The 15838-nt window shown below is 40.9% G+C and overlaps 1 protein-coding gene across 3 annotated transcripts in view; it reads left to right on the top strand.

Moving 5' to 3' along the window:
* cttnbp2 (cortactin binding protein 2) overlaps positions 1-15838 on the top strand; it is a 169193-nt gene that overhangs the window by 76229 nt on the left and 77126 nt on the right. The window contains exons 5-7 of one of the 3 annotated variants that reach the window (XM_059978306.1): positions 202-1378; positions 1463-1939; positions 4638-4841. In XM_059978306.1, coding sequence (XP_059834289.1) covers positions 202-1378; positions 1463-1939; positions 4638-4841 — 1858 coding nt within the window. Of the gene's footprint in view, positions 1-201; positions 1940-4637; positions 4842-15838 lie in introns of all 3 variants that reach the window. The other 2 variants (XM_059978307.1, XM_059978308.1) reach the window with 2 other exon arrangements.

Below are 15838 nucleotides of genomic sequence, written 5' to 3'. Positions count from 1 at the left end.
GAGAAGACTGAGGCTTGATCCATCTGACCAGCCCCCCTAATAATTTACTGGTCCATATTTTTTCAAGTCTCTGTAACGGGGCTTGCAATCTGGTGTTATCTACTGAACCAAGGGTATGTTTCTTTATTTTTGGCCTTGTAACAAATAAAATGCTGAAGCTATTTCTTGAATGCTGATTGATTTCTATGGACTCTCTTTCAGGTGGAATTTGAGAAATCCCAGTTAAAGCAACTGGAGACAGAAAATAAGAAGATGTCCACGCAATTTGAAGAAGAGCGCATGAAAAATAAGCAACTTGTGATGATGCTGGTGAAGGAGTGCAAACAGCTTGCTGGCAGAGTGGTCGATGAAAGCCAGGCGTTAGCAGAAATCACCAAAACTCTGGAGGACGTGCAGAAAAAGAGCAGTGAGTTGGAGGAGGAACTGATGAATGAGAAAAAGAAATGTGTCCTGATGGAAGCTAAGATGGAAAAACAACTCTCAGAGTTTGACATCGAAAGAGAACAGCTCCGTGCCAAACTTAATCGCGAGGAAAACCGTACCAAAGACCTGAGACTGGAAGTTGAGAATCTCAAGAAAATGATTGAACTTAATAAAAGTGAAACTGGTTCACTATCCAGTAGTTTAAGTAGAGACTTTGATGTTGGATTAAGTAAGCAAAATATGTTAACTGTTGCTTCCCAAACAGAACCTTTTGTTGATATTCCCAATGAAAGTAACACTAAAAAGCCAGCTTTAGCGTTACCTGCTAAACCATCTGCAGGAAATTCTCTGACTGTAGGAGGCACAAAGTCGAGTATGTCTAGCAACACACCTTTAGTCAAGGCAGTTGGTGATAAACTGCTGGCAATAATCAGTTCAGAAGACAACCCAACGCAAACCAAAGTTGTTCCTTCCAGTTTGGAGAATGGACCCTCAGTTAGCAGCAGCCCTGGTCCCTTGGTTAGTGGTGCATCGCTGTCACTGAGCAGTACCATTGTTCCCTCTCCCCCTTCTTCAGTGTCAACGTCACCGTGCCCTTCACCAGGATCACCTATGCAGAGTTTGAGTTCGCCGAGCTCGTGCACAACTATGCAATCGGGACTGAGTCCAAGAATTCAAGCTGCTCGATTTAAATTTCAGGCCCAGGCTGGGGACCAGGAGAAGCATGGCAGTCCTGCGATGGGGCCCATGTCGCGGGATTTATCACCCACTAATCGGGATAACTCTCCTGCCAAGCAGCTTGCTCGGAATACAGTCAGCCAGGTTCTGTCAAGGTTCACAGGTCCTCCAAGTGTAGTTAAACCACCTTGTACGAACAGTACATCTCCATTTGGCACAGAAAACCGGAATCTTACTGTTAGTAATCTAAAACCTGGATTGGCACATTCAGCAACAGGTGAGGGCTCATCTTATCCGCAGGTTGTCGGTAAAATTTCCAGTTCTCTGAATGTCTCTCCTACTGGATTAAAATCTCCCACAGGAGCAAGAGTTGACCGAGGAAATCCACCACCTATTCCTCCAAAAAAGCCGGGACTGTCACAGACTCCATCCTCCCCTCATCCACCATTAAAAGTTTTTATGGATGGGAGTCGTTCCCCAACTGTTGGGTTTAACACTCGGATGGAAGGTAGAACCATGGCCTCATCCTCTTCCAGTCCACATCCAGGAAATAAGGGAACTAATGAGGAGATTCTTCCAAAGACAGCATTGCCACAATTGCCACCTAAGCCAGCGGTGGATATAACATCTACTGGCTGTGCTGTCCCTGCCGTGGCTGCATCTCAGGTGGGTGCTAGGCCTTCCTTATCCCCCAAGCTGAGCCAAACAGCATGTTCAGAATACTCCCTCATCATCACCACCATCGCCTCTAGCACCTCCATTGACCTTGCTAGTACAACCAAAAGAACCTCTTCCGTTAGACCTTGTGGCACAGGCAATCTACTGATCACATCATCAGGTAAAGGGATTGAAATACTATACCAATACAACATATCTGAGCATAAATGCAAAATCCTTTTTTTTAAATTTTTATTCATTTTATTTACCCTCGATTTAGTAAGAGGCAATAATCATTTCTTTTGAAACACAATTAAAATATCACATTGGCCAAATCAACATTAGTTTTGCAATCATTTTAGGATTTCCCGTAGTATTTTAAGCACCAGCTAATTTCTGTGTGAGAGTTTTCACCCCAGCTCACCATTTATTTATTAATGAAGCATCTCTGAGTGTTATAGCCATCGATTTCATTTTGGCAATTAGCTGACTAAGCATTCCAGATGGATTATCATCTCGTGAAGAAGTGTTTAGTAAAATCATGGTGTAATGGTGTAACTCTCAACAGAATAGCATAATTCCTTCACATTTGACACTTTCTAGATGCTGAGCACCACTTTGCAATATTTTTTGTGAAGACTTAGAGACTAACATAGCTTTGCAGCAGTAAACTTTATATTGATAGAGACCACCCCTCTCCAATGCAAATGTTTACAGTATTTTGAGTTACTAATATTACTCTGGATGAAAGAGATTCATTAATATGGAAAATGGTGATTTGATATCTTCAGGAGAATCGTATCTCTAGATTCATTCAAGTGCAGATTTGGAATATTATTGAAACATTTTATTACTTCAGTTTTTCTTAAGCTTCTGCTCCCTGTTCCACTCATTTTGTTGCAATATACTGTACTTGAACTGTGTCCAGCTTATCATTAAATTGTATCCAATTTTAATTGGCAATAGGGATAAAGAAAAGCAATGACTTATTGGGCCTGAAATTAACCAGCTCTCACTTATGCTGATGCCAGCAGTTGTATTTCTATCCCTGGGACCTTGTGATCAGTGCATGTCACGCAGTGCTTTAAGCTTCCAGCTTATTAACGGACAAATTTATAGTCAATATAGCTTCTGTTGCCTTGCATCATAAGAGTCTAATGAATGTGAATTTGTATTGCCTTTATTTCCCATTATGCTGTTGAACACTGAAAACACTGTCATCATGCATTCTAACAGCCTTGTGCTTTAGCTATGGCATTAACACTTTGCATTCTGACTTTATTTCATATTTTTGAACATGCTTTCCATTTCCCTTTCACGTGCTGAAGATAAAATGCAATGGGATTATTGTGAAGAAAGTGGATTGTGTGTCATTATAGTTCATAAATATTATTTATATAAACCTTACTGAAATTCTAAAATTAATTCTGAAAGCAGCCCCAGTATTCAAAAATATTGGACTAGTAACGTTGCATTCTGCCTACCTACACACACTTCACTTTATTAATATTAACAATTTTAATGGCCATTTAAGAAATGTGTAACAGGGTTAATTAAAAACATTTTTCTGTTACCTTAATCTATTTGCTTTTTGTTCAAGGAAGGATGGTAGAAACTTACCATACAACGTGGAATAAATGACACACAAGTTTATTGCTAAATCAGAATTAAGTCACTTGTCTACGTAAATATACAAATAATTGTAGAGTAACATAGTGCCTTAATGTTTATTAATCTCTTTGGAAATGTCCACGTGTCACTTATAAATTCATAGGAGGTCTAGGGAAGATTCAGTGAAGTGCATTGGAGCTAACCACAGTTAAACTTGGAAGTGTACAAGGTGTTTTCCCGACAGTCGTACAGGGTTCTAATTTATCAGCTTTTTAAGTTCACTATTATTTCAACAATTTTTAGATTAAATCATTCTGTATGTATTATTCAGGTTATTTGCTTGGTCCCTATGATCTCCTTGCCCCACATATTTGGCTACAGCATATTCTGTCTCCTAGCATCCACCTGCACTAGGGCTAGTTTACAGTAAGCAATTAACTCGGGACATAAGAGTAAACTGCAGCACCCAATGGAAACCCCTGCCGCCACAGGGAGAGCATCTTAAATCCACACGGGTCACTAGAGGTGAAAATTGACTCTGGGTCCAAAGCTGTGAGGCATCCTTTCAGCTGTTCCCTGAAATTTGTTTTGAACAATATATTTTTTTATTGTGGATGATTCCAAAATAGCTTTTGCTTAAACAAGTAAGATTATACATTGCATAGACAGTCTTATTCACATTATATGTAGTTGGGTTGTCTGACTTTTGCACAGTACTGTGTATTGGTTAAAATAGGAAGGTAGTTAGGAAAATAAATGAGAGTACTTAGCTTTGTGTGGCCTGTGCTGGTGGTGTGGCGGTATCCGCACCTGGACTTAGGAACCTGGACCCAGGTTCGAATCCAGCTGGCTCCTTGTACGCTTTTCACCTGTGCTGGGTTAAGCGTTGAGCCAGCATCTCAGCAAAGTCACTGCCCCGATGCCACTAAACAGCTCACGGGGAAGAACTTAACCTTAGCTTGGCACTAGCTCAGTAGTACTATTTGCTATTGTGGTAACTGGAAAGACATGATATACAGTACTGTGTAAAAGTCTTTATATATCTCTAAGACTTTTGCACATTACTGTAATGCTTCTATGATTGTAACCTAGCTAAAACAAAAAGGCTTTTGAATAACGAGGAATCGTAGAATAAGTATGAACTGTTTTTGACTTTGAAAATCTGTTGTAATGTGCTGTACTTTTGCATCTCTGTATTGAATATCAGTACATGCAAGCCGACTTTATTCACCTATTTCTTCTCGTAATTTTCTCACTTCAACTCACAGGCAGGTCTCCCTCCCTAATTCCTTCATTAATGCCTAGTGGTCCTGTCCCCCTGGGTGGCAGGTCCACTCTGCTTCACCAAGCTGCTGCCCAGGGAAATGTCACTTTATTGTCAATGCTGCTAAATGAAGATGGAATTGATATTAATCATCTTGATGAGGAAGGTTCATCTGCCTTGTATTCTGCTGCTAAATCTGGATATACAGGTATATTTATTTTATTATTGTCATTTTAATTTGACCTTATTCATTACTTTAATAGTGAAATTTTAATTGATATTACCATAATACTTAATAAAGCTTGTCTCTAGTTTTAAGATTTCTCCCTTTTAAGTTAAATAATTTAAAACTGGCATAGTTAATGATGCAAAAAGGAAGCATATCTCATTCTCTTATGAAATTACAATTTTAGTTCCTTGGCTTTGTGGGAGAAGCTCGAGTGTGCTAGTAGATGGCTGCCTCTGACGAGAGGCTTGTGACTAGTGGTGTATTGTAGGGATCAGTGCTGAGGTTGTTGTTTGTCATCTATATCAACAATCTGGATGAATATGTAGTTAAATGTATCAGCAAATTTGCAGATGTTACGTACCCTGTAACTGGGTCACTTACCAGCAAAGATAGAGAGGTCCGTTGAAGTCTGATGGTACTATTTTTAACAGTATTTATTGATAAAGATACACAAAAATAATATCAATGCAAACATACAGATAATATACGTCGTCAATACTAAATCTAAAAGCGCGGGTATAATAATAATCGATAAGGAACAGCTCTATCATTGTCTAGTGGATAATGTATTGTCTGATGGAAATATAAAAGTCACTTTAGTTCATTCAAGCTGCAGTTTTTTGGTTGGAGAGAAAGACGGGTTAAAACTTGCCCATTCCTTTTATGATGTCAATCCTTCGGGAGTCGTTGGGAGTTGTTTTCCCCATTGTTAGCTAAAAACTGTTCTTCCGTGGTAAAGGCTCACCGATTACGGGGCAAATGGAAGCGGACGCACGTGGCCTTCCCACTGGCTTTTGCTATTACGGGATCGCTAGCGTTTCTTCTGGTGCGTCTGAGGGGCTGTTCCCACAGACCCTCTTTTATCCTGACTCACAGGGTCTCAGATGTCAATCAGGTTGGGATGATGCAATCCCTCCACCAACCTCCCCCTCGGTTCATTGCCTGGGGGCTTCGATACATCGTACAGGATTCAATACACAAGTCCGTCTCCAAGAGACAATAGCCGGTATCAATGGCTCCACCTTTCGGAGGCCAGGACACATTCCAAACTCTTTGTGGATTCTGCATGTCTTTCTCTCATTTCCTGGGTCTCCTGAACTGACTCAATAGTGATCTTGCGATTCTCAAAAAGGAGGGGGCTACCCCGCACCCTTCAGCCTCTCAGAGCTGTGGCACATTCGTAACACCCCCTTTCTTCAAAGTGTTTTTACCAGCGGTGAAAACAAAGTAGTACAGAGTCTTACAGGATTTTATAACACAATACAAAAGTTTTTTTTTCCACAGGGTAATACAGTTATACATTCAATTCAGCATCTAAACAGTTAACGATTACAGTGTCACTTCCTTTAATATCTTAACATCTTGTACCTTACTAAAGTCTTGTAGCATCAGACTCCAATTTAATAGCCACCTATTTTTATTTCTTTCTTTCAGCAAACAAAAACTAAAGAGTTGTGATCTTAGCTTACGTGTATACTACAAAAGTTCATGCAAATACTAATCTTTCTGTTGCTTTCAGACTGAACAGGCAGGCTTCCATGGGGTTGTCTTTATTATTCACCTGCTTTGTCAAAATCCCGTGAAACCGGCTTTTGCTATTTAAAAATGGCGTCCCCATTAACCCTCGCCTCTTTTCCGGTTAATTCCCACGTGGTGAGCTTGGGCACCCTGGCAAAATAGGCTTTTGCCAGCTTCTTCCATAGGAGTTATTTTATCAACACTGTGTCCCAAACTTAGACCATCTTCTGAATTTCCACCCAATTCTTTAGTTTTACACAAGTTGCTAGTTTTCTCTTCAAGGATCCTTCAGGCTATTAGTTTTCAGTTCGAACTCTTTGTTCAAGCAGCATTTCAAATTCTGCCTTTTCACACCACACTCTGGAATAACAATAGCATGGGGGGCCCCCGTCATCTTCCAACTCAACCTGTAAGTGATCCGCAGGCTTTGTGGTACCACGCCATTGAAATGACTGGAGCCTGGTTGCTGCCTTTGATATTAATCCAGCCTTTAAATTTTCTTCATTCAATTTGGGAACTACATATTTCCCTTTTCCTTCAATAATAATATTCATCTCCCCACTTTTGATCTCCACATTAACTTTTAACACACCTTTGAGCACAAACATCTGGGAACTCTCACTTCCCACTATTACCAAGGTTAACCCTTTCTTCACTGAACCAAGTCTATCTGACCCACAAGGACTGCATTCCCTTTCAACTGAATCAAATACCTCAGACTTTTTCTGAGCTCCATTACTAGGTTCAGTACCACGTGCATCCACATCTTGGACACACTCAAACGGGACATTTGCCTTTTCCAGGCTTTCAATACCGGTACCCGGTCCAAGTTCTAAATTCCCCTGATTCTCCCAGCTACTCTCTAGGCAACTCCCTTCCGGAGTAAACTCAACCCCACGGGCTGAAACAACCTCATCTGCCAACCCAGCAGACTTCTTCAAGGTAAGGGCACCCTCTTCAGCTAGGACTGCCCTCATTTCATTATCGGGAACACCTTTAGAATTTTCAACATCTTCAAACAGTTCTGCCAAACCAGACAGATCATCCATGTCCAACTCTGGACCTTTTAATAGCTCTATCTGTTTCTCATCTTTATTTTCTGCCTCTAGAACTTTTCTCCTCGCTAAGGGCAGGTCTACCTCCTCTCCCTTACTCTCTTTCACTTTACTACTCTTCATTTTACCACCCTCTAAACCCTCGTGGTACAGGGTCGGTAAAAACGACTCGGCCAAATCGAAACTGGCCGGATTTAAACTGCTCCCTTTCTCAGCTGCCTTTCTTGAGAGATCGCGCATGCGGGATAGATCTTGGAATCTAGGGGCGGGGCTGCAACACTCACCGGCCGGCTGGTCAGTGTCATTAATGACCAAGCATTACCACCGGCTAAATCGTTACCAAGAAGGACGTCCGCGTCAGTTCTCGGGAATTCTGATCACACCCCTATTGCAACTGGTCACCAGCTCACAATCCATAATGATCCTATGCAAGGACACCATTTCCGTCCCTTTGCCTATTCCTTTCACAGCTACCATTCCCGTCTTGCGACCAAACTCTAGTACCTTACTGCTGATCAACGATAGCTCAGCCCCCGTATCTCTCCAGATCTGTACTGGAACTGGTGTGTCTCCCTCCTTTACAGACACAGTTCCATTTGACATGCAAGTCTCAGACCCTTCTCGTACTCTGTCTACCCAGGGCTCTCTTGTCGATTTACTGATTACCATGGCACATCCAATAGGGACTGCTGCTTTCCCTTTTCCTGTCTCTTTCCTCAGAGCAAAGCACCTAGATGCAATATGCCCCCCCTTTCCACAATTAAAACAAGTCAAGCCCAGAAATCTCTGGCCGTCTGGCCTTTCTCCCTCAACCTTACCACTAGCTCTCGGTGGGACCTCTGCCTCTGCTGGCGGGCTTTCTCTATTGTTCCCACGGTCTCTCTGGGAACTTTTATTCGAGGAAAACTTTGTCTTATGGGTTAGGGCGTATTCATCTGCGAACCTAGCAGATTCTAAGATGGACTTATTCGGCTTCTCATTCAAATACATCCGGATATCCTCTGAAACACAACCTTTAAATTCCTCAATCAGAATTAACTCCCTGAGACGCCAATAATCCTCCTCCACTATCTCTGCTGTGCACCAACGGTCCAAGAGCACTCCCTTCTCATAGGCAAACTCGGTATACGTCTGATTCCACCCTTTCTTCAAATTTCTGAACTTTTGTCTATACACTTCAGGTACTAGCTCATAACTCCGGAGAATGGCCGCCTTTACTTTGTCATAACTCTCCTCCTCTTCCTCCTCCATGGACAGCGCCATATATGTCCGCTGTGCCTTCCCTTTTAACCTACTTTGTAACAATGCCACCCACTGATCTCTGGGCCACTTCTGATTCACTGCCACCTTTTCAAAAAGCAAGAAATAACTATCAACATCTGTCTCCTCGAATGGAGGTACTAACCTCAACTCCCGACTAACACTAAACCGCTCCTCTCGGTCTGACCCCTGAACTCGTTGCCTTAACTTCTCCATCTCCAAGTCATGTTTCCTCTGTTTCTCTGCCTCCCTCTCCTTTTCGGCCCTTTCCTTCTCCTTCTCAGCTCCTTCCTTCTCTTTTTCAGCTGCTTCCAGCTGTTTTAACTGAATTTCGTGCTCTCTTTGTTTCTCAGCTCTTTCCTGCTCCGTTTCACCTCTAACTCCTTTAGCTGGAGTGCATGCTCCCTCTCTCTCTCTCGGCTCTTTCATTCTCCTTCTCAGCTGCTTCCAGCTGCTTTACCTCAATTGCATGTTCCAACCTTAATTTCTCCAACTCTAACTGAGCCGTCCCACTGGCTGGTACCTTTTCAGGGATATTTTCCAATACCTCAGCTGCAAACACATTCTTCCCAATATAATACTGAGTTATTGCCCTTCGCACCTCCCGCTTTTTCATTGACAACCTCACCTCTGCAAGGTTTAATCCCTTCGCCAAATTTATCAAGTCCGATTTGGTGGCCGCCTCTAGCACCTCCAGAGTCGGGTTTTCTATAAATTCACCCACGTCCATCTTTGCTGGTTTCCCGTCTGGCTACCCGTGTAACCAGATCCAAGTTTGGACTTACAAGCCCGATTCACTGGCCTCCCAATTTGGTGTCAAATCCTGAGACGAGAACCCCAATTGTTACGTACCCCGTAACTGGGTCACTTACCAGCAAAGATAGAGAGGTCCATTGAAGTCTGATGGTCCTATTTTTAACAGTATTTATTGATAAAGATACACAAAAATAATATCAATGCAAACATACAGATAATATACGTCGTCAATACTAAATCTAAAAGTGTAGGTATAATAATAATCGATAAGGAACAGCTCTATCATTGCCTAGGGGATAATGTATTGTCCGATGGAAATATAAAAGTCACTTTAGTTCATTCAAGCTGCAGCTTTTTGGTTGGAGAGAAAGACGGGTTAAAACTTGCCCATTCCTTTTATGATGTCAATCCTTCGAGAGTTGTTGGGGGTTGTTTTCCCCGTTGTTAGCTAAAAACCATTCTTCCGTGGTAAAGGCTCACCGATTCCGGGGCAAATGGAAGCGGACGCACGTGGCCTTCCCACTGGCTTTTGCTATTACGGGATCGCTAGCGTTTCTTCTGGTGCATCTGAGGGGCTGTTCCCACAGACCCTCTTTTATCCTGACTCACAGGGTCTCCGATGTCAATCAGGTTGTGATGATACAATCCCTCCACCAACCTCCCCCTTGGTTCATTGCCTGGGGGCTTCGATGAATCGTACAGGATGCAATACACAAGTCCGTCTCCAAGAGACAATAGCCAGTATCAATGGTTCCGCCTTTCGGAGGCCAGGACACATTCCAACTCTTTGTGGATTCTGCATGTCTTTCTCTCATTTCCTGGGTCTCCTGAACTGACTCAATCGTGATCTTGCGATTCTCAAAAAGGAGGGGGCTACCCCGCACCCTTCAGCCCCTCAGAGCTGGGGCACATTCATAACACAGATGACAACTAGATTGGGGGAGACAGCGAGGAGAACCTTAATTGCCTGGAGAGGGATCTGGACTAGACGGAAAAATGGGCTGAAAAATACCGGATTGAATTTGACACAGACAAATTCGAGGATCAACCAGGGTAGGTCATACACACTGAACGGTAGGATAATGAGTGTGGTAGGAAAAAAGGATCTGGAAATACAGGTCCATAATTCTTTGAAAGCGACAAATCGAGTAGATAGGGTTGTAAAGAAAGCTTTTGACACATTGGCCTTCATAAATCAAACTGTTGAGTACAGGAATTAGGATGTTATGTTGAAGTTGTAAAAGATGTTGGTGAGGCTTAATTTAGAGTATCATGTGCAGTTTTGATCACCTGTCTACAGGAAAGATGTAAACAAAGTTAAAGGAGTACAGACAAAATTTACACAGATGTTCCTGGGTGTGGAGAACCTGATTTATAAGGAGGGATGGAATTAGTTATTATTCAATATGTTGGTTATGATTGGAATTGGACATTATTCCTTAGAATGTGCAAGATTGAAAGGAGATTTGATGGCGATATACAAAATTATAAGGGCCATAGATTTGGTAAATGCAAGCAGGCTTTTTCCACTGAGGCTGGGTGGGACTGCAGTTAGAGGTCATGGGTTAAGGGTGAAAGGTGAAAAGTTTAAGGGGGAAAATAAGGGGAAACTTCTTCACTCAGAGCGTCATGAGAGAATGGAACAAGCCACAGTGCAAGTGGTACATAGAAACTCTATTTCAAAGTTTAGGAGAAGTTTGGATAGGTGCGTGGGTGGCAGTGGTATGGAGAGATATGGTCCTGATGCAGGTCGATGGGAGTAGGTAGTTTAAATGACTCAGCACGGACTAGATGGGCCAAAGGACCTATTTCTGTGCTGTACTTTTATATGACTCTGACAGGAGTGACTTTTAATCGTATGCATTAAACTCGTATGAGATTCTTAAATTCTTGCTTTGTACCATTTATAATAATGTTTGTTATTTATCTACAGTGTTAGCAAATAGCTTATGCATTGCAGGTGCCTTCTGGGTTAGTGTTGATGACTCAACAAACTACTGCCAATTGACAGCCTGATCAATAGTTGCAGATAATTGAGCATTAACCTGAAAGGTTCTCTACGTGATTGAACAACTGCTGGCTCTATCCACAGAAGTCCTTGTTGGACTTCTGACAGCTTTGTGTTGTCAAATGCATTTCAAACGAAGGTGAAGGTTTTCCCAGGAACTGCTGACAATTAAACCCATTTTACCATCCTTCGAGTTGGCAGCCTCAATGATTCCCTTTACTTCATTGGTTTAAAAACTACAAGGTATTTCAGAGCAGCAACAACAAAGTGCTGGCGGAACTCAGCAGGTCAGGCAGCATCTATGGAAATAAATAAACAGTTGATGTTTTGGGCTGAGAACCTTCTTCAGGGCAAAAGAAGGAAGAAGACATCAGAATAAAAAGGAGAGGGGAGGGGAAGGAGGATAGCTAAAAGGTGATAGGTGAAGCTAGGTGGGTGGGAAAGGTAAAGGACTGCAGAGGAAAGAATCTGATAGGAGAGGAGAGTGGGCCACAGGAGAAAGGGAAGGAGCATAGGACCCAGGGGCTTGAGATAGGTGAGTGGGAAGTGAAAAGAGGCTAGAGTGGAGAATAGAAGAAGAGGGGAGGGAATATTTTTGACCAGAAGGAGAAAAGATGCATATACTGTAAGATGATGAGAGGCATTGATTGTGTGGATGGTCAGAAGCTTTTTCCCAGAGCTGAAATGGCTAACATGAGAGGGCACAGTTTTCAGGTGCTTGGAAGTAGGTACAGAGGAGACGTCTGAACTCCGTTCTAAATGGCCTACCCCTTATTCTTAAACTGTGGTCTCTGGTTTTATACTCCCCCAACATCGAGAACATGTTTCCTGCCTCTAGCGTATCCAATCCCTTAATAATCTTATATGTTTCAATCAGATCCCCTCTCATCCTTCTAAATTCCAGTGTATACAAGCCCAGTCACTCCAATCTTTCAACATATGACAGTCCTGCCATCTCGGGAATTAACCTCGTGAACCTATGCTGCACTCCCTCAATAGCAAGAATGTCCTTCCTCAGATTTGGAGAAAAAAACTGAACACAGTGCTCTGGGTGTGGTCTCACCAGGGGTACAACTGCAGAAGGACCTCTTTTCTCCTAGACTCAACTCCCCTTTTTTTGAAGGCCAACATGCCATTAGCTTTCTTCACTGCCTGCTGTACCTGCATGCTTACTTTCAGTGACTGATGTACAAGAACACCTAGATCTTGTTGTACTTCCCCTTTTCTTAACTTGACACCATTCAGATAGTAATCTGCCTTCCTGTTCTTGCCACCAAAGTGGATAACCTCACATTTATCCACATTAAACTGCATCTGCCCATTCACCCAACCCGTCCAAGTGACCCTGCATCCTCCTCATATTTCACACTGCCACCCAACTTTGTGTCAAATGAATTTTATAATTATTTATATATTTTATTAGTTACTATTAATTATATAATTTTTAAATTATTATTTAATATTTTATAATTTAAAATTATTCACAAGAAATTATTCATCGATATTGTTGTCACTGAATATCATCTTTGTATTTAGGTTTAATTCTGTGCTGTCAATTTTTAAAAAATTCTTCTGTTTCCATATCAAATGTTTCATTGCAAATATTTTTGGACTTGCATTAGAGTGACGATATGTTTTTATGGTAAACTTCTGATGGCATTTTTCACGGTTGGTTGACGAGTCATTTATACACAAGTTAGGAAGTGGACTTCAAACAAAAATCACATTACAGGTACTTGGCCAGAACTATCAATCCCATTGCATAAGTTCAAAGGGAAAGATTAAAAGTGCAAATCAAAAAAAAAAAATTGTAAACAACGTATTAGTGCCGGGATTCGTGCTGAAGAAAGTAAGGTTTGTGATGAGAAATAATTGGCCCCGCGCTCTTATAAGTTTTGAGGAATAGCTAAAAGCAGAAGTCTCGACCTAGCCCTGGAGGTTCAAAACTGTACTTGCAGTGATGATTTTGCTTGATAACACTTCCTGGAACACACACTGTGTAATTTATAATATGGCAGAAATCCCACCTTAGGTGTTATATATGCCTGATATTTTTGCACTGGTAGCAAATTTTGTTCTTGAGATAGTTGTCATCATTTTCCTTAATCTGGATTTGTAAATTATAAGAACAATTTTGTAATTGTTAGTGTTTATATCTGGAATCCCCTTTCTGTTTTTGATTGTTTCCTTGTTGCAGCTAACATAACTTTTATTCTGTATTGATATCTATACCTGAATTAAGATAACAAATTTCATGTCACATGCCAGTGATAATAAACCTGATTCTGAATTAAATGTAATTAATAGCCCAAATCTTGCCACTGATAAAAATTATTCCATGCTACTAATATTCAATTCTGCAGATCCTTCGCATAACATTTTCACAAAGTGAGTTTGATTTGTTAATTTACCCTCTTCTAACCTGTTGCCTTATTGAGGAATACTAAATGTATTGAATTTTGTTACCCTGATCAGATTTAAAGAAAAGGCATTTTTGGAATGCATTTAGCAAACTAGATTTTGGATTGTATATGTCTGAAATTGCTTACATGTGTAACATTGTTGCTTCTTCCTTATGGCCATAATAAATCTTCCAACAAGCTTTATGATGAAATGAGGACCTCAAGCTCGTAAAAATACGCTTTAAAACTCTGTTCCTAATTCCAGTATAAAGCATGATACAGCCTTCATCCTTCCAGTAATAGACGCTGACAGTTCTGGATGAATGCCAAGGCTGAAGTTTCTTGCTGATTATACTCACTGACATAATGTAATGACCTTTATTACTGTTCATTTAGAGAAAATTAATTCTTGAGCATGTTACTATCTTGACTTCAGAAGGATGTGATATGTGATCCCTTTAGGCAGTTGGCCCTCCTCAATCTGATGCAAAGCAAACCAAATTTTAAAATTGCACTGCAGAGAGAAATTCCTAGACAAATTGAAAACTTGGGCTGAATTGTCACTGTGCTTTGAGAATAAAATGTCTGTTTTTAAAGCATCTAAAATTTATAGATGAGGGCAGAGCAAGGTAGAGACTATTCTTCTGGATGTTAATTTGATTTAGAGATAAATGTTGTGAGTTAGAAGATAGAGCATCATAAATTTATCCATTGTAAATTCTGTAATGTCCCAAATCATTTAAGCATGGATTTTGAAAAAAAAGGAGTAATTTCCAGCTGATTCATTTGATCAATTTTGATATCTGCATAGGAAAAATGTGATTATATTAGTTTGAGTGTTTTCTGAAAAATAAGCAAGTTGGCCGATATCAGAAAGCTACTTATTAAAAAAAGAATTAAGGTGATTTGTAGATAGTTGTATCTATCAGTAGTCATTGTAAATTTGACTGATGGGTGAATAAATACAAGAGTAGAGAAAATGGAAAATGTTTGATGGTGGTGTTTGTGTGTTATTTAGAAATTACTTCTAAATATGTATTGCAAGAATGTGCTTTCCAGCAAACTCATATGCACTTAAATAAATCCATGTTTCTTTGAATGTTTGTATTCTAAAAGAACACCTCTACCTTCAGCAACACCCCTCTCTCCCACCCCACTTTCTCCCACCCCCCCAGCCACCCCCCCTTATTTCCTGCTGTTGTCTGTCAGCCAGATATACAAGTAAAATGAGAGCATGTTATTGTGTGGGCTGGTGAGAGGTTGTGAACATATGCCTTTTGGTAGAATAGGGTGGCTTGACACAAAGGTGTAAGTTGGGATTGTACCGGTTACAGAATGTGAATGTTGAAACAGATTTACAGAAGAAAATGGAAGTTAGAGAGGAGTACAAATCCAAGAAAGTGAACTCATCTGGCAATGGAAAGTTGCTTTGCAGTCCTTCTGGAAAAATTTTTAAAATGTTCTCAACAATTGCATTACAAGGGCTTTTGAGTGTGGTGCTCCTGCTTTGCTGCTTTTGAGCGTTTTGCTGTGTGACTGCTGCAGACATCCTCCTGCCACCTGTTAGAAACAGCAGATCCTCCTCCTGCATTAACACCTCCAGCAGAGTGTTGGAGAACCCAGGAAAGTGGGTGGTGAGGTGGGCGTGTTACAGTTTAAATCTGGCAATTCTGCTTGTCATTTTCCCTCTGTATAAATATATATCAGATACTGAAGCCCTGCAAAAGATTCCAGAGAGCAGATTGCAGCAGACTGCTGTCTCTTTAGTTTAAAATGAGGCAAGCCTGCCCTTTGCTGGGGTTACCATTATGTCATTAATTTCAGATTGGTTCCCAGCATAAAGTACTTCCTTGGTAATAATATACCAAAATTATTAATGAAATTAGGGGATTCTTAACTGTTTGAAAATTCATTTAAAACGTTTATGATGTCGACATGAAGGTGATTTTCTGATTGTTGGGTACTGTTGGCCATATT

The sequence above is a fragment of the Hypanus sabinus genome, chromosome 8 (genome assembly GCF_030144855.1).
Source record: "Hypanus sabinus isolate sHypSab1 chromosome 8, sHypSab1.hap1, whole genome shotgun sequence".
In the NCBI taxonomy this organism is placed as follows: Eukaryota; Metazoa; Chordata; class Chondrichthyes; order Myliobatiformes; family Dasyatidae; genus Hypanus; species Hypanus sabinus.
This window is presented reverse-complemented; position numbering and strand designations above follow the sequence as displayed.